At 45.8% G+C, this 25,063-nt stretch overlaps 1 protein-coding gene across 1 annotated transcript in view; it reads right to left on the reverse strand.

Moving 5' to 3' along the window:
* CFAP221 (cilia and flagella associated protein 221) overlaps positions 1 to 25,063 on the reverse strand; it is a 269,346-nt gene that overhangs the window by 114,595 nt on the left and 129,688 nt on the right. The window contains 3 exon segments of the mRNA XM_029605315.1: positions 17,166 to 17,261; positions 18,295 to 18,384; positions 18,776 to 18,863. Coding sequence (XP_029461175.1) covers positions 17,166 to 17,261; positions 18,295 to 18,384; positions 18,776 to 18,863 — 274 coding nt within the window.

Below are 25,063 nucleotides of genomic sequence, written 5' to 3' on the forward strand. Positions count from 1 at the left end.
GCAGTCCAGATCCAGTGTTCTTCCCAAGGCTTATTATGTAGCCAATACCTGGACTGGACTTGTGCATGCAGCTGCTATTGGACCAGCTCAAATTAGTTCAGGGAACTGATGTGTGGAAATTGAAGCCTAGGGAACTTGCCTATTCTCTTTGTTAGCTCATGGCCATTTATAGAGAGAGTATGTAACTCCTATTTATTTCTGTGTGTCCTTTCTCTCTAAAAGGATCCATGCCAGATGTTAGATTTCACACATGTCTTTTCTTGTTCTCTCCCATCCCTATGTGGTATCAATTCTCTATCATTAAGAACTAGCTGGAGAAAATCCCACATCGCCTGAACCTTCAGCTGCTATACTAGCTCTGTTAAATATTTTCAAGCAAGTCAGTCTTCTACTCCATTGCATGTTGAAGAGGTTGAGGGGGCCTACCTTGTATACCTGCAATGAGAGAGTTATGGCTTTCTGCTGGGAGCTGCTTGAAGCCCTCTAAAGGGAATGATGTAAGAGATATTTTTTGGTTTGTTCAATAAAGGGATTTTGCAAGCCTAAAGAATATGAGCATGTGGATGGATGTACTGGCTGAAAGTTATGAATGTGTAAGAATCTAATTTTGATAGCTAGCTATTGCTACTCTGTTTGTGTCATACAGCATGAATATGCTGTGACATTGGAAGACCCTGGGATTTAAAGAAGTTGTTTTCCTTAAGCTGCAGACCCTGGGATTTAAAGAAGTTGTTTTCCTTAAGCTGCAGACTGGGCATTCCTTAAGCTGCAGACTGGGCATTCAGACTCACAGTGGAAAACTATAAAGGGCTGATAGGGACAATGGTGTTCTCTACCTCCAACCTACTCCTTTTCTGCTATGGTGATGAAGAACCAACATCCCTAGTCTACTCCTTAATTAATGTGTGTACTCTGTTCCCCCTTCACCCTGTGTTAATAAGGCTCCCTATGTGTAATCCCCCTACCAACTGTGAGTCTGGAGTCGTTCCTCTCTCAGCCACATAACTGTGAACATCTGTCAGAATAGAACATTTTGAGGACACAACTCAGAGTGGCTCCCTGGGTCCTTGGGGTATGCAGAAATAAGTTAATGAAGATTGCAATGCTAATGTATATATCGTTTTTTCCTATTTCTAGTGCATGTCCATGTCTGTGCATGTCCATGTCGTTGCTCATTGCTGCTGTATGCAGAGATGGTAATAGTGCTCTCTCTGTTATGGGAGTCTCAGTTTAGTGGACCCTTGGGCCGACCTGCTGGAGACTGGGAAAGATGGTCAATGTCTCTAGTGTATAGCAGGCCGGGAGGCAGATGTTCAGGCAGGACGTAGATGCTCTTCACCCTGGAAGCTGGTACTCCCTCGGGAGGAGCCCGTAGAAGCCCAACCGCTGGGACTTAGGTGGCTTCACCCTTGGAAGCCGAAGCCCCTCGGGAGGAGCCCGTAGGGGCCCGGCCGCTGGGACTTAGGCGGGTTGTGGATCAGGACAGGTAACTGGAACCAGACTAGAACAGTAGAGATACTATAACTGGGCTCGGGTTCTGGAACCAGGCAGGAACTGTAGCAAGGCTCGGGTACTGGAACCAGGCAGGAACTGTAGCAGGACTCGGGTACTGGAACCAGGCAGGAACTGTAGCAGGTAAACAGGAACCGAGCAGGCACTGTAGCAGGCAAGCAGGAACCAACCAGGTACTGTAGCAGGCAAGCAGGAACCAGGTAGGTACTGTAGCAGGGAAGCAGGAACCAAGCAGGTACTGTAGCAGGGAAGCCGGAACCAAGCAGGTACGGTAGCAGGCAAGCAGGAACCAAGCAGGTACTGTAGCAGGAACGGAGCGACGAAGAAAGGCGAGTCACTCCGGGGCACAGCACAACAGGGAACCAAGAGGCAAACCCGTTGCAAGGCAAAGACTGGGTGGCCGCGGCCGGCTTATCAAGGCCGCAGCGTCTGACGTCAGGAATTGGGCAGAGTCACCACTGGCGGGAAACGGCCTAGAAAAGCGCCCAAGTGGCGCGCGCGCCTAGGAGCAGAGCGTCCATGGGGGACCTTGCAGCAGCGCAGCCCCAGCGGGGATGCCGCCAAACAGGCCGCAAACCAGGCCTCTGGAAGCGGGAGCAGGTCCGGGATCACGGAGGTAAGAGCCTGGCCGTGGTGCTCACGGCCAGAACCGCAACAGTACCTCCCCTCTTACGCCCCCTCTTAGCTGGTCCGGGTTTACTTGGGTGGTCCAGATGGAACTGCCGTAATAAGTCCTTGTTGAGGATGTTACGGGCCGGTTCCCAAGAGTTATCCTCGGGTCCGCAACCCTCCAAGGCAAGCAAGTATTCCCATCGGCGTTGATGGAACCGGACATCCAGGACTTCACGTACTTGATATGTAACCTCGTCTGATACTGAAGGGTCCGATGGTTCAGGAGCCCGGGAGTGGTATCGGGATAATACAAGAGGCTTCAGCAATGACACATGGAACACGTCATGTATGTGCATGGAGGAGGGTAGGCGTAGACGGTATGAGACTGCTCCCACTCGTTCGGCGACTCGAAAAGGCCCACAGAATTTTGGAGCTAGTCTTAGAGACGGGATACGTAGCTGTAGATTTCTGGTGCTAAGCCAGACCCGGTCTCCTGGGAGGAAGATGGGTGCTGGCTGACGATGCCTATCCGCCCACTTCTTGGCGGACAGGGTGGCTTTACGGATCTTTTCCTGGGTAGCGATCCACAAGGCAGTCAAAAAAGCAAACAGCGGCAGTCAAAAAAGCAAATAGAATGTTGGGAATTATTAGAAAGGGAATGGTGGGGGACTTCCGGCGATGACGTGCAGGAGGCGGAAGTGAAAGGGGAAAGCTCCGTGGCTCCGCTCCCCTGCAACGGCAAATAAATCTTTAAAAAATTAGTGTTTTGCCGCCCTGACCAGAGGAAAGGCTGCTGGAGGTGCTGCTGCAACTTTGGGATCACGTGGGCCCGCAGGTGATGCGCAGGTCGAGCACCCGTGGCAAGTCCGAGCGCCGACCGCACCGACCGCGTGTAGCCAAGATGGCCGCGGCAGCCCAATCTGGGGAGCCCCTGATTGCTTCGGTTACCGAGGAGGCCCTGCAAAAAATATCGCAACGAGTGACTGAAGCGCTGGATGGCCGCCTCTACAAGCTGCAGACAGCGATGGAAGATATCAAGTCGGCGGTAGAAGGCCATGCTAAGAGACTGGACACCGCGGAGGGGACTATTTCTGACCTGGGGGATCGCTTGGCGATGTCAGAGCAGCGTCTGGCGGACCTGCAGGGCAGGCAGCGTGAGCTCCTGGCTAAGATGGAGGAGCAAGAGGATAGAGGGCGCCGGAACAACTTAAAAATTATAGGTCTCCCAGAGGAGGTGAAGGAAGGGGACCTAAAGGACATAGTTGAGCAGTGGCTCCCACAGCAGGTAGGCCTCCTTCTTACCGGGGAACGGATCCAATGTGAGCGGGTGCACCGTGTGGGCCCCATGCGGGACGGACTTGGGCACCCGAGACCGGTAATGGCCAGGATCCTTAACTGGGATCACAAGACTCGCCTTTTAAGGTCTTATCGCCAAAAGAAGGAGGTGGACTATAATGGCCACAGATTGCTGTTATTTAATGACTTCTCAGCTGCCACGGCAGCACAGAGGAAAGCTATGGCTCCGGCCTGCACGGCACTACATCAGCGTGGAATTCGGTTTGCCTTGCTCTATCCGGCAAAATTGCGGGTTCAGCATGAAAATAAAACCCTCTTTTTCAACTCTAAAGAGGAGGCTGAAGGATTTGTGGAGAGCCTCCCTCACCCGGCTGGAGAGTGGGGTGCCTAACCTTTGAGGACCTGATTACCAGTTTGCTGTTCCAATAATCATTTCTTACAACAGCTTAAGTTGTTTTTTTCTCTTGGGACTTCGCTGATGGATTCCTCAATATCTGAGTTTGAGGGGCCGTGTTCTTGTGGAACCGGTGGCGGGGACCAGTGCCTTATGTTCTGTGAGGCCTTTGGACAGATGTTGCGGAAGGATATTCATCCAGCCGAGTTACTTACCTTTGTTGAATATTGGCCAGTTGCTTCACTGACCTAGAGACCGAGATGTCAAGATCAGTTTTGTGGCAGACTTTCTCTCAAATGATGGATCCCGCGCAGGCATCTGCTGCTTAGAGGCGGGGTTTTTCTTTTTTTATTTTTGGGGGCTCTGCTGGCTATGGTCAGAGGCGGTGGATGGTGGGGAGAGGGGCGGGAGATGGGAGTAGGAGAGTATAGGGGTGTACCTATGGAGCTCAGTAGTTTGAGCCCCGTGGAGCGAAGGGGGGACTTTCTGTTGAGGGTATGGCTGTGTTGTGTGTATGTGGGTATGAGTGTTAAGGGGAAGGGGTGGGATGAGGAGAGGACGTATGGGCTATGGACTTTAAAAGTTACATTTGTGGCACGAGTATGGATTGCAACTTCCTCTCAGGGCTTAGGCTGGGAGGCTGTGAGGGATTACACAAAAAACAGCAGGGGGATTGGGTGGCCTCGGCTACCCCCCTTTTTTTGTGATTGCACTACCGCTATAACGTGATGGGGCCTGTTAAAATTGTCACTATGAATGTAGACGGTATTCATTCCCCAATTAAGCGGACCAAATTATTTGCATTGTTTAAACGTATGAAAACACAAGTGGCGTTATTGCAGGAGACGCATTTGGGGGATGGGGAACACGCTAAACTTAAAAGAGATTGGGTGGGACAAGCTTATTACTCGTCCTATAACAGGCGCCAAAGGGGAGTTGCCATTCTTATTCACAAAAATTTGCTGTTCCAGCTGGAGCGTATCTGCCAGGATGAGGAGGGCCGATATGTTCTAGTAGCGGGCACTTTGTATCATCAACGTATTGTTTTTTGTGCTGTTTACGCTCCTAACGTATACTCCCATGGGTTCTTTGTATCACTGATTAATCTCCTGACTGACTTTTCGGATTACAGCTTAGTATTGGGTGGTGATTTTAATATTGTGGCGAACCGCCAACTTGATCATGCACCCCCTAAGCTCGCCTCTAGAGCGGAGGGTGTGGAAGGTGTCAATTTACTGTGTCATGAGCTCCATTTGTTGGATGTTTGGCAGATTCTACATCCGCAAGAGCGAGATTTTACTTTTTTCTCTCATCCGCACAATGTATATTCCTGGCTGGATTATTTGCTTGTCTCAGATCAGTGCTTCGCTAAAATACAGGATGCTAATATAGGGACTATCTCCTTATCTGACCACGCCCCAGTGACAATGGTTCTCCACTGGGGGTTAGAGGCCCGGCCTCCGCATTCTTGGCGCATGAGACCAGATCTATATTTAGATAAAGAATTTCATGGGTACCTGCAGGCCTGTTGGAAAGATTATGTAGCAAATAACATGACTCCGGAGGTTACCCCATCGACTGTGTGGGAGGCGGGGAAAGCGGTCATGCGAGGGGCCATTATTGCTTATGTAGCTAAGAAAAATCGACGCTGTAACGCTGAAATTTTAAGGCTTACGGGAGTTCTTAAAACGGCCCAAAGTGCCCATATGGGGGTTTTGTCCGAAGATACTAAAGCCCAGTTAGATCGGGCGCGGGAAGCTTTAAATAGCTTGTTGCACCAGCGGGCTTCCAAGTCCCTTAGATTTTACCGGTACCAACTGTATAAGTACGGTAATCGAGCCAGTCGGCTTATGTCGCACCTGGTTAGACCTCGCGGTCAGCGTGCCTCGATCGTAGGAATTAAAGATAGGCATGGGGTGCACCAGACGACTTCTACTAGCATAGTGGCCCGGTTTTTAGAATATTACACGACCCTATATGCCTCGAGGCCCATGGATAAGGGAATCGCAGATCAGATGTTTGCAGATCTCCCCTGGCCGCAGTTAACACTAGATCATCTGGAGTTGCTGAATCGCCCGATTACTACCCAGGAAATTTATGCTGTTATCAAAAAGCTTTGACTGGGTAAAGCGGCAGGCCTCGATGGGCTGGGGTCCGAGTATTATAAAATTCTCAATTTTGGAGTGCTTGAGCCTCTGCAAGCTTATTACGCTGACTTATTACATACTGGCAAAATAGCGCCAGCCTCCAATCAATCAGTAATAGTAGTTCTCCCTAAGCCCGGGAAAGACCCTGCGGAGGTGGGTTCTTATCGACCCATCTCGCTGTTAAACGTGGATGTTAAAATATTGGCTTCTGTTTTAGCAGCCAGGGTGTCTACTATCTTACCGGATCTTATTCATGAGGATCAAACTGGGTTTATCCAGGGACACCAGGGGGTGAGAAATGTTAGACGCTTATTGGCAGCTTTAAGTTATCAGACTGAGGCTGAAGCACTGATCTTGAGCCTGGACGCGGAAAAAGCGTTTGATTCGCTTTCCTGGGAGTATATGTTCTGGGTGTTGCAGAAGTATGGTTTCTGCGGTGCTTATCTAAAATGGTTACAGATACTTTACCAACACCCTAGCGCCGCTATCTTAATAAATGGCCTGCCCACTGAGGCTTTTCTGATCTCAAGGGGGGTGAGACAGGGGTGCCCCCTTTCCCCTTTGTTATTCGTTATGGCGCTGGAGCCCTTGGCCATTTGCATCAGACGTGCGAGGGCCATTAGTGGTATTAGTCTGGATGGGCACCCCCTGAAGCTGGCCCTGTTTGCAGATGACCTTTTACTATTCGTGGGGAAGCCGCGTACTAGTGTGCCGGCCATTATCAATCTGTTTGATCGGTTCCACTTGGTTGCCGGGCTCAAAATTAATTATGATAAATCGGAGGCCTTAGCCTTACATGCGAACCTCCAAGCCACGTGGGGAGGGGAGTTTCCCTTTCGATGGGCCTCCGGTAAGCTTAAGTATTTGGGGGTTTTGATCCTGAGGGACTTGAGCCAGCTGTACTCCTTAAATATAGCCCCATGTATTGACAAATTCCAGGCTCAGTTGGGGTTGTGGCAAATGTTGCCCCTCTCATTTTTTGGCAGGGGCGCCCTAGTAAAAATGGTGTTGGTGCCTAAACTTTTGTATCTCTTACATATGCTCCCTTGCTGGCTGACGGTAGCTGATGTGCGCTGTTTACGCTCCGCCACTCAAAGTTTCTTATGGCGGGGGAAGCGCGCACGATTAGCCTATGCGACTATGGAATATCCGCGAGAGTGCGGGGGGCTGAATTTGCCGGATTTCCGGATTTATAATGTAGCCTGTCAAATGAGGTTCGTAGGGGAATGGTTAACGGGGACCTATCGTTATTGTGATGAGGAGATGCTGGGACGTATGTCTACCCCGGGGTCTCCGCTGAACCTCATTCAAATGAGGGTGGAGCAGCGTCGGACTGCCTATTATCCTAAAGTTCTGTTAACCCCTTGTGTAAAGGCGTGGCGATGGATGCGGAAAAAACATAACCTATCGGGAGGGAGGTCTCTACTGCTCCCCTTTTTGAACAATGTGGAATTTCTTCCTGGTCGTGAGTGCAGACCGGTGTTTCGTAACTGGGCGGAGCAGGGGGTGATGTTTGCATTTCACATGTATGACCCTGTTTCAGGTACCTTGTTGGACTTTGCTACGCTGGCGCGAACCTTTCAATTGCCTGCTAAGCAATTCTATGCCTTTCTCCAGGCCCGCCATTACCTGACTGCTTTTGCCTGGACACGCCTGGAGTTAGAGGCTGAGATAAAGTTCGCCAATACCATTTTTGATACTGCATATCTTCGAAACACCATCACCAGTTGGAAGAAATTAGGACAGAAACTTGGTGGTGTTGCTCCTGTCCACCGCATGGCCATTTGGTGGTCTGCCGTTTTGGGCTCCCCGATCACCGAGAGACAGATGTCTAGCTGGTGTCGAGACCTATATAGACTGTTACCCGACCTGGGCCTACGGGAGCTTCAGTTTAAGCTTCTTCATCATCTTTATTACGACGATGTTCATCGGTTCAAGATGAAGCTGGCTACTTCACCTAACTGCACTAAATGTGGAGCTGATGAGGGTACGTTGTTGCAACGGCTGATCGCCTGCCCATTACTCCAATCCTTTTGGCACGAGGTGCTAAAGGTGGTGGGAAAGTGTATAGGCATGCCTCTTTGGCTCACCGGCTGGATGCTACTTTCTTGTATGTCCCCTCGACATCTACCAGGAAGCTGTGCTAAGGCCCGATTTGAGCGGGTGGCTGTTTTGATGGCGTGTCGCACTATTCTCGCTGGTTGGACAGAACCATTGACTGTGCCCACACTCGCCGCCTGGTTCGGGAGAATGGCCTCTCTGGCGCAAATGGAAAGACTGGACTACCTGGCTGGCAAGCGGCGGCCAGACCAACTGTATTGTGCCTGCTGTGATGTTTGTTTCACTACTTTTCCTAAGTCTCTGCAGGAGGAACTGCACCGCAATGGCTACACTAAGCAATGGTCCTCTAAAGAGAGGGGGAAAGGGAGGGAGGGGAGTAAGGTGTGAATGAAGAATGAGTGTGTGTCTGTGGTACTGGGCTTGGGTTTGGGGAGGGGGAACTGGGGAGAAAAATGGAAATTGGGGTGGGCAGTATGGTGAGTTCTTGGTTATGCAATGTTCACACTGTTGTAGCAACGTTCTTTATGTACCATGTTTTACAGGTTTTCATGGTTTGACAGGCGGTTGTTACTGCCCCCCTGTTAATAAAAAGTATTGTGACAAAAAAAAAAGAAAGGGAATGGTGAATAAAACGGAAAATGTCATAATGCCTCTGTATCGCTCGATGGTGAGACCGCACCTTGAATACTGTGTACAATTCTGGTCGCCGCAACTCAAAAAAGATATAATTGCGATGGAGAAGGTACAAAGAAGGGCTACCAAAATGATAAAGGGAATGGAACAGCTCCCCTATGAGGAAAGACTAAAGAGGTTAGGACTTTTTATCTTGGAGAAGAGACGGCTGAGGGGGGATATGATAGAGGTGTTTAAAATCTTGAGAGGTCTAGAACGGGTATATCTGAATTGTTTTTTTACTCTTTCGGATAATAGAAAGACTAGGGGGCACGCCATGAAGTTAGCATGTGGCACATTTAAAACTAATCGGAGAAAGTTCTTTTTCACTCAATGCACAATTAAACTCTGGAATTTGTTGCCAGAGGAAGTGGTTAGTGCTTTTAGTACAGCTGTATTTAAAAAAGGATTGATAAGTTCTTGGACGAGAAGTCCATTACCTGCTATTAATTAAGTTGACATATAATAACCACCGCTATCATTAGCAACGGTAACATAGAATAATAGACTTAGTTTTTGGGTACTTGCCAGGTTCTTATGGCCTGGATGGGCCACTATTGGAAACAGGATGCTGGACTTGATGGACCCTTGGTCTGACCCAGTATGGCATATTCTTATATTCTTATGTTCTTAAGGAACGAAGCTGGCGGGCTGAGAGTTGCACTGCCGGGAGTGCACTAGGTTCAGCGAAGGTTGGGGCGGTCGAAGTTGCTTCCCATAAACAACGAGGAAAGGCGAACTTCCAGTAGCAGCATGCATGTGATTATTATACGAGAACTCCGCCCACGGGAGTAGCTTTGTCCAATTATCTTGTCTTTTGTTCACGAAGGCACGGAGAAAAGTCTTCAAGGTTCGATTGGTTCGTTCCGTTTGCCCATTACTTTAAGGATGGAACGCTGACGAAAGACTAACTTGCACATTGAAGTGTTTGCAGAGGGCTTTCCAATAACAAGCTGTAAACTGTGGTCCTCAATCGGAAACTATATTCTGCGGGAGCCCATGAAGTCTAAAGATATGCTGAGTGAACAGGCCAGCCAGGTCAGGTACAGAAGGTAGCTTTGGCAAGGGAACAAAGTGCGCCATCTTGGAAAATCGGTCCACAGTTACCCAGATGATCGAATTACCTCCTGAGACAGGAAGATCCATGACAAAATTGGTGGAGATGTGTGTCCAAGGCTCCACCGGGATGGGCAATGGTTGCAACAGGCCCCTGGGCTTCCCGATGAGCGGCTTTTGAACAGCACAGGTAGGGCACGAGCCCACAAAAGCTTGGACGTCCTGTCTCACCGTTGGCCACCAATAGAAATGGTTTAACAAGTCTAAAGTCCCTTTCCAACCAGCATGGCCCCCAGTGAGGGAGTCATGGGCCCAAGTGAGAACTGCTCGCCGGGAGCGACGTGGAACGACGGTCTTCCCTTGGGAGGACACCAAGGTTGCAGCAAGACTTATTTTCTCAGGGTCCAAGATATACTGAGGTGTGTCAGGAGTCTCTTCAACCTCAGAGGAGCGCGAGAGCGCGTCAGCTCGAACATTCTTAGAGCCGGGTTGGTAGCGTAAGGTAAAGTCAAACCGATCAAAGAACAGCGACCACCGGGCTTGTCTTGGATTCAGGTGTTGGGCTTGCTTCAAGAATGCTAGGTTTTTGTGATCGGTGTAAATCGTAACCGGATGGTTGGCTCCTTCCAACCACTGTCTCCATTTCTCTAGGGCAAGTTTCACAGCTAGCAACTCTTTGTCACCAACACAGTAGTTGCTCTCTGCTGGGGAGAATGTCTTCGAAAAATATGAACAGGGCAACAACTGTCCAGAATCAGAGTACTGGCTCAGTATGGCCCCCATGGCCACATTGGAGGCATCAACTTCCACCACAAAGGGCCGGCTAGGATCCGGATGACGAAGGCAGGTGTCTAACAAGAAGGCTTCTTTAAGGGCCTCAAAAGCTTGACAGGCGGAAGCAGGCCAATCCACCGCGTCAGCCCCCTTTCGGGTGAGGGCAGTTAACGGGGCCACAATACGAGAGTAATTGGGAATAAAGTGACGGTAGAAATTGGAAAAGCCGAGGAATTGTTGCAACGCTTTAAGACCCCTCGGCCGGGGCCAATTCTTAATAGCCACCACTTTCTCAGGATCTATTCGAAAGCCAGCTGCAGAGATTATGTAGCCTAGGAACGGCAGGGACGTCTTCTCAAAGCTACATTTTTCCAGTTTTGCGTACAGACCATGCTCCTTAAGTATCTGGAGCACTTGACGGACCTGCTGACGGTGTGATGACAGGTCCTGGGAGTAGACTAACACATCTTCGAGGTAAATAATTATGCAGGTGTTCAGAAGGTCCCGCAACACCTCATTCATCAGGTGCTGGAACACCGCCGGGGCAATACATAAGCCGAAAGGCATCACGAGGTACTCGTAATGGCCGTCTCGGGTATTAAACGCGGTTTTCCACTCATCACCGGGACGGATTCTGACTAAATTGTACGCTCCTCGTAAGTCCAACTTTGTGAAAATCTTTGCTCCTTGAAGCCGATCAAGGAGCTCCGGGATTAACGGGAGCGGGTTACGGTCTCGCTTGGTAATAGAATATAAACACAACTTCAACGAACGGTGACGTTGCCTTTCTTCAGCAGAAAGCGGGGCCCATCCCAGCTGCATGGGTTCGCAGGTGTGAGCATCTGGACGAGAGATCTTGGGAGAGGGCACAGGTCTCAGCCCACGAGCCAGACTATGGTGGGAGGAGCGCTGCTCCTTGGCCCATTGTTGTAGGCAGTGGTCAATGCGGGCAGCCATCTCAATCAAGGCGTTGAGGTCCTCCGGCAGATCTCGAGCAGCAATTTCATCCTTTATGCATCCGGAGAGGCCTTCCAGGAAGATGGCCTTATGACTACCATCTTGCCAACCTACTTCTTCGGCTAAAGTCCGAAACTCCATTGCATAATCTGCCAAGGAGCGAGCCCCCTGAAGTAGTTGCAGCAGATCAGACGTAGCCGTGGCTACTCGGGCGGGCTCATCAAAGGCCTGGCGAAAGTTCATGATGAACTGTTGTAAGTCCGTTAGCGAAGAATCGTTGTTTTCCAAAAGGGAAGAAGCCCATATTAAGGCTTTCCCATCAAGCAGGGACAGGATATATGCCACTTTCACCGCATCCGAGGGAAACTGCCGGGGCAACAAGGAGAACTGTATAAAACATTGGTTCAGAAAGCTGCGGCAGGTCCGTAAATCACCAGCATAGCGGGAGGGTGCCGGAGGCTGCGTCACTGAAGAGTCTTGGGCCTCGGGTACCGGGTCTGGGGCAGAAGCGGCCCTGGCATCCAATCTGGCCGATAACTCCCCTACCGAACTGGTAAGGACCTCGAGGTACTGTTTTTGATACTGCAGCTGCTGGGCCAACCCAGGCAGGTCCAAGGGGACATGCGCATCTGCCGAGTCCATGGCCTTGCAATCTGTTATGGGAGTCTCAGTTTAGTGGACCCTTGGGCCGACCTGCTGGAGACTGGGAAAAATGGTCAATGTCTCTAGTGTATAGCAGGCCAGGAGGCAGATGTTCGGGCAGGACATAGATGCTCTTCACCCTGGAAGCTGGTACTCCCCCGGGAGGAGCCCGTAGGAGCCCAACCGCTGGGACTTAGGTGGCTTCACCCTTGGAAGCCGAAGCCCCCCCCCGGGAGGAGCCCGTAGGGGCCCGGACGCTGGGACTTAGGCGGGTTGTGGATCAGGACAGGTAACTGGAACCAGACTAGAACAGTAGAGATAATGTAACTGGGCTCGGGATCTGGAACCAGGCAGGAACTGTAGCAGGACTCGGGTACTGGAACCAGGCAGGAACTCTAGCAGGACTCGGGTACTGGAACCAGGCAGGAACTGTAGCAGGTAAACAGGAACTGAGCAGGCACTGTAGCAGGCAACCAGGAACCAACCAGGTACTGTAGCAGGCAAGCAGAAACCAGGTAGGTACTGTAGCAGGCAAGCCGGAACCAAGCAGGTACGGTAGCAGGCAAGCAGGAACCAAGCAGGTACTGTAGCAGGAACGGAGTGACGAAACAAGGCGAGTCACTCCGGGGCACAGCGCAACAGGGAACCAAGAGGCAAACCCGTTGCAAGGCAAAGACTGGGTGGCTGCGGCCGGCTTATCAAGGCCGCAGCGTCTGATGTCAGGAATTGGGCGGAGTCACCACTGGCGGGAAATGGCCTAGAAAAGCGCCCAAGTGGCGCATGCGTGCACCTAGGAGCAGGGCATCCATGGGGGACCTCGCAGTGGCGCAGCCCCAGTGGGGACGCCGCCAAACAGGCCGCAAACCAGGCCTCTGGAAGAGGGAGCAGGTCCGGGAGCATGGAGGTAAAGGCCTGGCCGCGGTGCTCGCAGCCAAAACCACAACACTCCCTTCTTGACTGTTGCAACATTTATTGAAGGTGAAATAAAATACCTGAACTCATAATACATGTCTTGAATTTTAAAATTGGCACTATGTTTTTCCTTTGACAGGGTAGTTTTCCTCACTTGGTACTCCCTCCCCCTTCTCCTGCCCTGTCCCCCCACACCCTACCCCCTCTCTTGCCCTCCCCCCTCTCTCGTCCTTCCCCGATGCCCTACCACCTCTGTCACCACATAGTCAATAGACAGGTTAATGTGAATAAAATATTTTTTTACTTTAAAAATGTATGAACTATTTACAGATTTAAAAAAAACTGGGGAATGGTTCTAGGGACTGAATATACAAAAAAAACTCTTAGAGAGATAGGGAGGCAGGTAGGAGGGTGATCAGCATGTGGTTACCCAGGGTAAGATTCCTAGTCTACCTATAGTTAGGTAGGTGAGGCATGCTTAGGATCAACCTAAGACACGATGAATGATGAGTGTTTTTGAAGCCAAATGCTGCATTATATGCCAATATAAGTGCTGTGGAAAGTATACCTGGACAGTCATACGGTGAAAAAGAAGACTAACAGGACAGCAAAGAAATAAAATCATTTGTTATAGTACCACATTTTTTCTTTAGAATTGATAATATGTTTAAAACAAGATGAGACTAGTTTGAGAATTTTTTTTCTAAGAAAACAGAATAAAGGAATCATAATAACAAAATTAAATTGCATGAATAATTAAACTTAACTGTATTAATTGTGATTACCACATTAGATTCATTTAATTTGTAAATAGTCATATTTTATGCCATATAATTTGTAAGTCGCTCAGTTTTATGTTTATATTTATATTTATCTTTCTTGTCTTTATTTTATCTTTCATACTTCCTGTTAATCAGCTAAAGCTAATTTTGCTGCATTTCGTTTATTGTGAACCGATGAGATGTTCCCAACATTCATCGGTATATAAAAACTTCTAAATAAATAAATAAATAAATAGATTCAGTCTAAATAACTTTTGAAAACAAAAATTACTGCTAAGTAAAACATGTTTAAAATGTACTTTCCAAAATTAAGTGAAAATGAGATTTCCAGAGATTATATATATATATGTGTGTGATGATTTGTTTGGATTTTGATATGAATTGTACAGAGAGTACAAGAGGAAGCACTGACAAAGTCAAAATGTTTTATTGTATCTCTCTGTTCAATACAGTTCAGTTCAACTTATAAAGTTCCTTACTTGGTTTTGCTCTAAGGAAGCCGATCCAAAGTGGCACAGTACCAACCAGGAAACAAAGATCAGTAGAAGAAAAGATTCCTTTATTGATCAGTGGCACAGATCTAGTAGATCAATAAAGGAATCTTTGCTTCTACCGATCTTTGTTTCCTGGTTGCTACATAGTCTTGATCTAAACACTATTTTTAGATTTTAATAAGAATAAAAGAGATGTAATGGTTGTTGCTAAATTTGATCCATGCACTAAATAAAATATGAGGAAAATACTGAAGTTTAAGCAGTCCTTAGATATGTATAATACCTCTATGCCAAAGTTGAAGAATTAATTTGAATTATTTCGAATAATAGAAGGACTAGGGGGCATTCTATTTCGAATAATAGAAGGACTAGGGGGCATTCCATGAAGTTAGCAAGTAGCACATTTAAGACTAATCGGAGAAAATTCTTTTTCACTCAACGCACAATAAATCTCTGGAATTTGTTGCCAGAGGATTGTGGTTAGTGCAGTTAGTGTAGCTGGGTTCAAAAAGGTTTGGATAAGTTCTTGGAAGAGAAGTCCATTAACTGCTATTAATCAAGTTTACTTAGGGAATAGCCACTGCTATTAATTGCATCAGTGCATTAGTAGCATGGGATCTTCTAGGTGTTTGGGTAATTGCCAGGTTCTTGTGGCCTGGTTTGGCCTCTGTTGGAAACAGGATGCTGGGCTTGATGGACCCTTGGTCTGACCCAGCATGGCAATTTCTTATGTTCTTATGTTAATTATGTTTTGTAGAAAATAGATATAATGATGAGTCATCCTTGCTTGTGGTAACAAAGTATGCTACATTTGTATGTAATTGCAATTAGGACCTGGGACATGCTAACCTGTTAATTAGTCATGAGGATCTGAGACATCTAAAGATGTAATGTTGAAACAAAATGCAAGAAGTGAAATTGTGATTGATCAATCTGAAATATTTTTTTCTGAATCATGATTTTGTATGACAATAAAGAGAATATAAGCCTGATTGTATGCACTGGATTTCAGAAGTACCATGAGTGTACTTTTCATGTATATTATTACATTGAATAAAAGTAGATGCTTATACTGCTTTAATACTTGTCTATTTCTATTGTGTGACAGGATAGAGGAAAATATTTTTGAAATTTCACAGTGCATGCGTGTTTGTGTGTGGTGGGTGGGGGGGGGGTACACCCCTCTCCCCTCTCTACACTTTGACTTTCACTCTTACTCCTCCCTTCTCTTCCCCTCCCCTCACCTCTTTCATTCCCTTCCCTCTCTTTCCCTCTCACTCACCCCCTTCTGTCTCAATCTCCTCTTACCTCCTCCACAACATTCACTAATCCCACTCTCCTTTTGTCCTACTCCCTTCTCTTCACCTTCATTTCTTCCCATCCTTTCCCTTCCCTCTCCCCTCCCTTCATTCACTCCTTTTCTTTCCAATCCCTTCCACACCTCACTTCCTGCATTCACCAATTGCCCTTATACTGGTAAGGCCTGACTTCCCTGCCAGCAGCATCCTGCAGTGGCACAGATCCTAGTGCCTCTCCTCCCTCTGACCAGGCCTTGCCTCCCTGCCAGCAACGTTGTTCAGTGTCATGGGTCCTGAGGCCTCTTCTCTGCTGGTGGGGCTTGGCTTTCCCACCAGCAGCGTTCAGTGGCTTGGGTCCTGGTGCCTCTTTTTACAGTGGTGGGCTTGGTCCACCCTGACAGTGGTGTTGTTCAGCAACACAAGTCCTGGGGCCTCTACTACCCACTAGCCTTTCTGATGTTGCTATAGTTATAAAAAAAGTGCCTCCTCCACGGGATGAACCTGGCCACATGAAGGAACATCATGGTGGGCTGGCCAAATGAGATCTGTAAGCAAGGTCCAGCCCATGGGTCATAGTTTGGGGACCACTTTCGTACATGAATATCATTCTGCTAAATGTGAGTAAGAAGAATGCAAAGCAAAAGGTAAGCTAATCTGCATGCCCAAACTGCTATGAAATACTCTCTGAAGAAGTAAGAAATCTGCAGGAACCTATAGTTTTTCCAAAGATGTTTTCAAATGCTGCACCATGGGGCTGATGCAATACAGTGCGCTCAGCCGAATGCACTGTATAACCCGCAGTTAGATGCGGAGTGAAACTAATAGCGCTCATCACATGCAAATGCACGTGAATGAGGCTATTAGCTATTCATTCTGCAAGCAACGCACATTTTTGCACTCAGAAATTAACGTCTGCCCAGAGCAAGCGTTAATTGCTGAGCGCTCCTAAAAGTAGTACAGAAAAGCAGAAAAACTGCTTTTCTCAACAGCCCTCTACTTAATATTGTTGTGATATTAAGTAGGAGGAAGAAATATTTCAAAATCCAATTTAAAAAAAATTAAAAAATAGCGCCGGCAGTCGGGTGCAGGAAACGGACACTCAGTTGACAAACGTCTATTTCATGAACCCCTGACTGTCCGCCATTTAGGAAAACCAATGCTGATAAATTCGGCGTCTGTTTTCTTAACCGGCGGATGGCTAACGATCGTGGGCTCCCATTATCAAGGAGGTGCATCTCCTTGATAACGCGACCCCTAATTTAAATATTGCATGGCGTCCCCAGGAGGGGTACCTGAGGGCACGTTAGGAAAGTGGGCGCTGACTGTTCAGCGCCCGCTTTCAGCACACAATTATTGCATCGGCTCCAATATCTGGTGTATTTCTTTGAAGAGCTTGCTAATAAATTACAGAGCCCTTTGTTTTCTGGTTAATCTATGACCTGCTATAGAAGATTAATGCGACAGTTGTCTAGCTAACCAGAGAAGACCACACTAGTCAGTGAAGCTTTTTATCTTCCAAGTATAGATGATGGATTGTGATGAGATTCTTTACATACTTTGCGAGCTGCTTGTTGAAACCGTTGCAGAACCCTCCATCTGTTGGCCCATGGGTTGTTATCATAAAAGTCAAATTTGGGCAGATAAGCTGGATGCTGCATTAAACACAAGTATAAATCTAGGATTTGAATTTGTTACAAGTGAGATAATAGGATACATTATGCTACTAATAATGACACGTATGCATTACAGCTTAGTGTGTATACAAGTCTATTTAGTATGCGCTGTAATTAGAATTCTATGCACTAATGCTTTAGCATGAAAGCTAAACTAGTCTGCCTGTGTTTGAACTGGTGCAGGTTAATTTTCAAAATCACAAAGTAGTTGTGCATTTTACATGTAATAAAACATAAATTCTAACTAGGGCTCCTATATAATACAAATGTATTATTGACCCATATAAAACAGAATAGGGTGTACATAAGAGGAACAGAAGGAAGCAACTGAGGGAGAACAAGAATGTCAACAAGTTTAAAAAAAAAAAATGTAGGGGCAGATAATCAGAGATGTCTGGTTAAGTAAACCAGCTGGATAACACTTATCTGGCTGACTTACAAGAGATATTCAGCAGTGCGGCTATGCTGCTGAGTATCTCTGAAAAAAGTGCTAGTCAGACAGGTAGGTCTTATCCTAGTTAACTTAACTGGATAAGTTTGAATAGCGCTGCTAAGTTAGCCGGATAAGTAGCTCCTCACCGGAATGCCCATATGCCATCCACAACTTATCTGGCTAGCTACTTATTTGGCTATGTGGCAGCTGTTGAACAGGACTATATATTCAGCTGCCACCACTTAGCTGGCTAAGTCCCTACTTATCCAGCTAAGTAGCATGCAATATTAGCCTCCCAATGTATAATTAACTAAAAAAGATAATAGAGAAAGAAAATCTTAATTTTAGAAAACACATACAATAAGTCTTATCTAAATTACCCACATCAAAAAGTCAAAGCAAGAAGAAAACAATAGGAAAAACTATAAGTTTTAATGAGTTTATTTTAAGTAAAAAAAAATATAAATGTTGAATAATACTAAAGCCTATGTTAAAAAAATGTAAAAAAAATATAGATAGAACAATATAGACAAATAAATATGATAAAACTAGTAGCCCTAATTAAGATAGGGTTGGTACCTGATGGGCCATCCGGAAAACACGATGGACGCAAACTTCCACTTTGCTTCTTTGCAATTCATGTTCCAGAACGGGATCACCTCTGTCATGCTAGCGAGTAAGAAGGCAACCGACAATGGTGAGAAAGCCCTTAGTATACTATCAAAATATCTAAACAGAAAAGAAGATGCAACCAGGATCTTAAAAATATTAAACAGAACAGAAGTAAAGAAATAAGTGTCCACTGGATGTTTTTTAATATCTGTGTGTAGTTCTAAAGAAGACCCCCACAGTCATTAGAACATACGATAGAGCAAAAACTAAACAAAGTTTAGCGGAAGCAGAGATTTTGGGAAGATATTTGAAAACAGTAGCTCCAAATTAAAGATTTGACAATGATACTTTAACTAAAATTATTGCTTTTACTCAGATATTTCTGCTTTACTATGTCAAAACCTATGCATTTATTAAAAAAAAAAAAGAACCCATTAAAGTAACTAACCTTGTACTTTTTTTCTTCTCTTTCTCGTTGATCTATAATCCTTTTTTTTGATTTTTCTAAAATTGGATTTTTGCCAAGATGAACTTGCCTGCATAAGAATATAAATAGGCAAGAAATCTTTACTCCTGTACAGCTTAAAAAAACTTATAGGGCAATTCTCATAGGATCTATCTATATAACTTAGGGAGTCATATGGGTAGATCTGGCCATTCAAAAGTTGAGCCCTGCTTAGTGAGCTGACTAGATTGTAAACTGGACTGTCTCTTATGAGTGTCTGTGTATGTCTAGTAGCACTTTACAAATGATAAATATTAGTAGTAGTTGTAAAGATTACCACGAGTTTGCTAAAGGCACATACTTTTACCTGCAAGAAAGGGGGCACTACCATGGGCAGGTTTAATTAGAGAAGTAAGCTACGTGCATACAAGTGAATGTTCAATTGTACGTGTGTAGCTTCCCTCTCTTACCTCACCCACAGATATAGCGGGGAGCAAGGTGTGCAAGGACTTTTGTGCTCAAAAGACTTGTATCTAATTTTCCATGGGAAATGACCTTGGTATTTCTCTTAGAAAATTAGATAGAAAAAGTGCAAAAGGATACAAAGACTGCACCTTAGGCAGGATACTGAAATTTGTTCCTGGATGTCTAAAAATTGCCAACCATTGTACATGGGTAAAAGACACTGTGAAAAGGAAAAGTCTTTGCTGGCCTCCAGAACCTCTCCAAAATACGGTCCCCTTCGAAAAGCTGAACCCACATGAGGATTGTGCCCCTCTGCCACCAGAATCTCACCCTCTTCCAGAGGGACTACATCCGGATCACAATCCATATCCTTTCTGGGCACAAAGTCCCTTATGGAACTTTTTCTGGGAAGCCGGCTGATCTGGCCTCCTCATCCAGTTCAAGGTCCGTCCTAGCCCTCTTGAGTCAGGATGGCACCCTTGGCACAGAAGCATAGGGGGGGATCTCAAAAGCATAGGCTTCTGCTTAGCAGTCTCTTTTTAAATTAAGTAATCTTTATGCATCAAAACAACAATTCTAGGGTCAAAGGCCTCAGCTAAAGAATCTTCCCTTTCCCCCCTGTACCCTTATCCCGAATCTGCTCTCAGGGGCAGGCATTGTTCCATTGGAGAAAGAATCAGAGGGTCCCTAGAAAATTCCCAGCACTCCCCAGCATTATTCTGAGCAGCCTCCACAAGAGCTCATCTGAGGCCTACAACAGTTCCCCTCCTGAGGGGGAAAACCATGGAGAACTGAGTGCTCTGCTTCTTTTCTTGCACTCGGGGCTTCGCTGGAGTGACCCTCCCCTCTCCTGATGCAGACCTGACAGAGGATTGATGCAAACCTGCTGCTGCGGCAGCCCCCCCCCCCCCCACTGACATTTTTTCCCATGTTCAGAAACGGCCACCATCTAACTTCAGCCATGCTGTTCCCGCTGAGAGCAACGTTGTCGAGCCAGAAGAAAAAAACAGCATACCCAGACTCACATCCCGTACCGCGGGACTTCCTGGGCTGTGAATCGTGCCTCCCCCGCTGCCCCTGATGCTGCTGATGAACAATGAGCTCGTTTCCTGCTGCTGCTGAGCTGGCTTCTTCTTTATTTTTTAAAACAAAGTTCTTAAAGAAACATGCAGCCTAAACCGAGAGCCCCAGAGAAAACCCCAAAAGAATAAAAAGCAGGTACATTCCTCATCAGCATCTTCTTCCTGAAGTGCAGGTCCAAGGTACCAGCAGGGAGGAGGAGGGGGATGAGGGAACCAGTACCACCTGGTTTTTTGGACCCCTCCAGTACAGGGCTCAAGCAGTAAGAAAGGTCACTGACTCCCTGCTCGCCCTTACCCTTAATCAGAGGTGGGAGGAGGGAAATTCCCAAACATGCACTTCTCTAAGTGTCCAATCGCCACTGTTCATGACTGCAGGTTTAGTACCTTTACAATCTGCTTGGATTGACTATCTGAGGGATAATGGGAATTCTTATTCCTGCCTCCTGAGTGTGTTAGGATTTAGTGTCACATGCTAGGGGATTATGTCCAGTCTTATTTTCTTCCAAAATATAAGACCTGTTTAAAGCGATGTCTAATAAGAATATATTTGATGCTGAGTGTACCTTCATACGATGCTGCTCAGTAATTCAAGCTATCGTGACTATGAGCCTGGGACAAGGCTTCTAATCATTAGGTACTCAGATTAATGTCCAGTCTTATTTTCTTGCAGAAAGTTTGTTGATTTTTTTTTTCTGTTTTATTGAGTTTATGATTTTTTTTTACCCCTAATTTTCAGATGGACTACTTAAGGGGGGATTTCTAAGTTTTGTTTCCTTGTATATAAGAACATAAGAAATTGCCATGCTGGGTCAGACCAAGGGTCCATCAAGCCCAGCATCCTGTTCCAACAGAGGCCAAACCAGACCACAAGAACCTGGCAATTATCCAAACACTAAGAAGATCCCATGCTACTGATGCAATTAATAGCAGTGGCTATTCCCTAAGTAAATTTGATTAATAGCCGTTAATGGACTTCTCCTCCAAGAACTTATCCAAACCTTTTTTGAACCCAGCTACACTAACCACATCCTCTGGCAACAAATTCCAGAGCTTAATTGTGCGTTGTGTGAAAAAGAATTTTCTCCGATTAGTCTTAAATGTGCTACTTGCTAATTTCATGGAATGCCCCCTAGTCCTTCTATTATCTGAAAGTGTAAATAACCGATTCACATTTACTCGTTCAAGACCCTCTCATGATCTTAAAGACCTCTATCATATCTCCCCTCAGCCGTCTCTTCTCCAAGCTGAACAGCCCTAACCTCTTCAGCCTTTCCTCATATTCTTTAATTCTATTACTTTTTTATAACAAGTTTGTAATTTCTTGATATTTTGTTAAATGCAAACTAAAACAAGTAAATGCTGTAAAAAAATTGTTTATTTACTACAGAAGGCTAGAAAGCCTTCATAAGAATATAAGAAAGTGCAATACTGAGTCAGACCAAAGGTCCATTGAGCCCAGCATCTCATTAATGTCTATGTTTTTTTATACTTGATAACCACCTATACAAAAGATCTCAACAGTTTACATAAAAAATACATACATAATTATAATATCAAAATAAAATAAAAAATAAAATACAATAAAATATACAATCCAAGTCATATATAAAAAACATTCTGCAAACCACTACCTAACAGGGATGACCATTAAACTATCCCTTTCCCCATAATTCTAAGGTTACAAGCCTAATACACCAGTATCGCCTAATTATCAAATAACTAAGTGAAAATCCAAACCTTTTTCTACTTTCCTAACTTTGATAATTGGTCTCACTTCTTTACTTCCAATAACAAAGAGTTCCAAAGTAAAGGAGCCTGATAACTAAAGGAAATTTGCCTTCTATGCTCCAATCTCATCTCTGTAGAAGAATATAATCTCAATAGTTCTTTTTGAGATGATTGGAGAGCCATCTGGGGTTTTTAGGAAATCAATCGATCTGTCAGGTAAGTATGATAGGCCTGAGAGCAAAGCTTTAAATGTCAAACAATGTTTATTAAATCGGTGCGTCCATGTGTGCGCATCGGGAACCGTGTGTGTGTAAGAGAGGGGGCCTGTCTGAGTGAATGAGGTCGGAGCAGGAGTTGGGGCCTAGACTGGGGGGGGTGGTCGCAAGGCAGAAGATTCACCTGGGGCACCTAATACCCTTGCACCAGCCCTGGGTGAAGTAATAGTGAACTGGAATACAGGAACAGGACTTTAGCTTGCGTGGAGGTAAGAGTGAACTGGAACACAGGAATAGCCTGTGAGCTGCGTGGAGGTAAAAGTGAACTGGAACATATGGTCAGACTGGAGCTGCGTGGGAGGTAAAAGTGAACTGGAACATATGGTCAGACTGGAACTGCGTGGAGGTAAAGTGAACTGGAAACACAGGAACAGGCTGGAACTGTGTGGAGGTAAGAGTGAACTGGAACACAGGAACCAACTGGAGGTGCATAGAGGTAAGAGTAAACTGGAACACAGGAACAGAATGCAGGTAAGTGGGGAACTCAGGAACAACGGAACAGAGACTAGGGCATGGATCAATTAAGACAGGGACACACTGAACAGGACAAGGACAACACAAACATGGGACAGGGAAGCCAAAGGGCAAGACAGAAAGAGGTCTAGAGTCTGGAAGAGACCTAGGGAGGCCTCAGGCTAGGCCAGAGTCCAGAAAGCCAGAGAGAAGCCTAATATCAGGAAGAGACCTAGGGAGACCTCGGGGCTAGGCCAGAGTTCAGGAAGCAGAAAGAGGCCTAGTGTCAGGAACAGACCTAGGGAGGACTCAGGGCTAGGCCAAGTTCAGGAACCAGAGGTCAAGGATGACCCAAGCAAGGAAGGGCCCAAGGGTCCAGAGGCCACAAGGGAAGGACAAAGAAGGCAGAGGCAGAAGGCACAATGGCCTCAAGACAAGACTAGGTAAAATAATAATCAGAAAGGCCCAGAAGCCACACAAAGTAGCAAGGAAAGGCCTTAGAAGGCCGCAAGGCAGAAGTGGCTAGAGCAAGGAGCTGAGTAGACCTTGATGCCGAAGCACTGAGGCAGAGGCTAGACAGGGTTAAATAGGACTGGGGTCTGGATATGGTTGCAGGCAGGCAAGAGAAGCTTGGTTAGCTAAGGGAGTGAGCTTGTGGTGGTCCCCTGGTGGTGCGGAGACTGTAGGACAGAAACCAAGGACATGCTGGAGAGTGTAGCTCTGGCTCCCCCGAATCCTCTGGTGAAGGGGAGGCTGCACAGCAAGCCGGAAGCATAATACATCCCTATGAACTTTAATTTGGTAAGCCTGTTTGTGGAGAGATAAGCTTTTGCTTGAGCTGTATCTATCACAGCTTTGGTGAATTCCAGTTGAAAGGATGGGCTTCTTGAACTTGGGTAATTTACAAAATAACTCTAGTAACTCCAGAACAGAATGGTAGTAGAACACATGGATTCATTCGTTCCTATGTGAGTTGTTGCTCTTGACCAGCCCTGTCCAACTAGGGAAACATGTATACCTCCGATTTGCATAGAAAAGCTATAACAACCGCTAGACATTTTGTGAAAACACAAGGGTCAGATGTCAGGCCAAGAAGAAATACTCAGTACTGGAGGTACTGACTTTATCCCTAAAAAGATTTCCTTCACTGTTATGGCATGTATGCAAGCCTGTCCTGCCTGTCTTTTCTAAAGCAAAAGCTCAGCTCTCAGTGCTATTTTGGAAGTTTGGATGGCATCACCTATCTGTGTGAATCCATTGAGACTGTTATTGGAGAAAATGAATTGCTTAGCTGTAACTCTGGCTCTCTAATAGTAACATTTCTAGGATGAATGGCTAGTTGCTTCCAATATTCCTCACTATTGTTCACAGTTGAAAAATTCTTCTTATTTCTTTGGAGAAACTCAGAGCATTTTTTGTACACCTTCCAGATTGGATTCTTTGAGGATGAGAAACTCATACAATGTTGTCTGTGAACAAAAAAATTGAGAAGGCCTCTTTTAAGGGCTAGTAATTTGGGAAGTGCCAGATATGCCATGAAAAGCCTTTCAAGGCTTTCCCAGAATTCTCTAGTAAATACTCCATATCACTGTTGTCAGATGCCTCACCCACTTGTGTGGCCAATTCATTCTGCTTGTATTCAGAGAAAAAAAATCAATACCAATACTGTACAGAGGACTATATATGGATTTGTCTACAAATCTATGTCTTCTCATAAACACTGTGATAATGACAATGTTCAAAGATTGTAGTTTGTACTTTGAAATTTTATGCTACAGCACAGCAGAAAAGGATAGACAGGGCACAATGGACACTTACTGCTGGGTAAAACATAGAACGATGGTTCAAGCACAAACTTGAAATCTGTGAACAATACGGCCACTATTATGGTTTAAAGTCTCATTATAAGAGGACTCCAGAGATACTGAACAATGATATAAAGCAGGGAGAAGAAATCACACTAATTATTTTATTTATTTTATTTAACATTTTTATATACCGAAATTCATGTAGACAATTACATATCACTTCAGTTTACAGTATAACATAAACTAGCATGTAAGAATGCTTTTACATATAACAGGTATAAGATAACTTGGTGCCAAGTAACAGGGTCAGAGAACAATAGAATTATAGGCTTTTAACAAGGGGCCAGCAAATTGGCTGTCTAAATATCTGAATGAGATTTGGATAAACTAAGGGTAAAAGGTAAAATGGAGCCTAATTAGATTAGACATCTGTCAGGTTAGAGTACTAGCCTGAATTCTAGTCTATTGGTGTGAGAGTCA

The sequence above is a fragment of the Rhinatrema bivittatum genome, chromosome 6 (assembly GCF_901001135.1).
Source record: "Rhinatrema bivittatum chromosome 6, aRhiBiv1.1, whole genome shotgun sequence".
NCBI lineage: Eukaryota > Metazoa > Chordata > Amphibia > Gymnophiona > Rhinatrematidae > Rhinatrema > Rhinatrema bivittatum.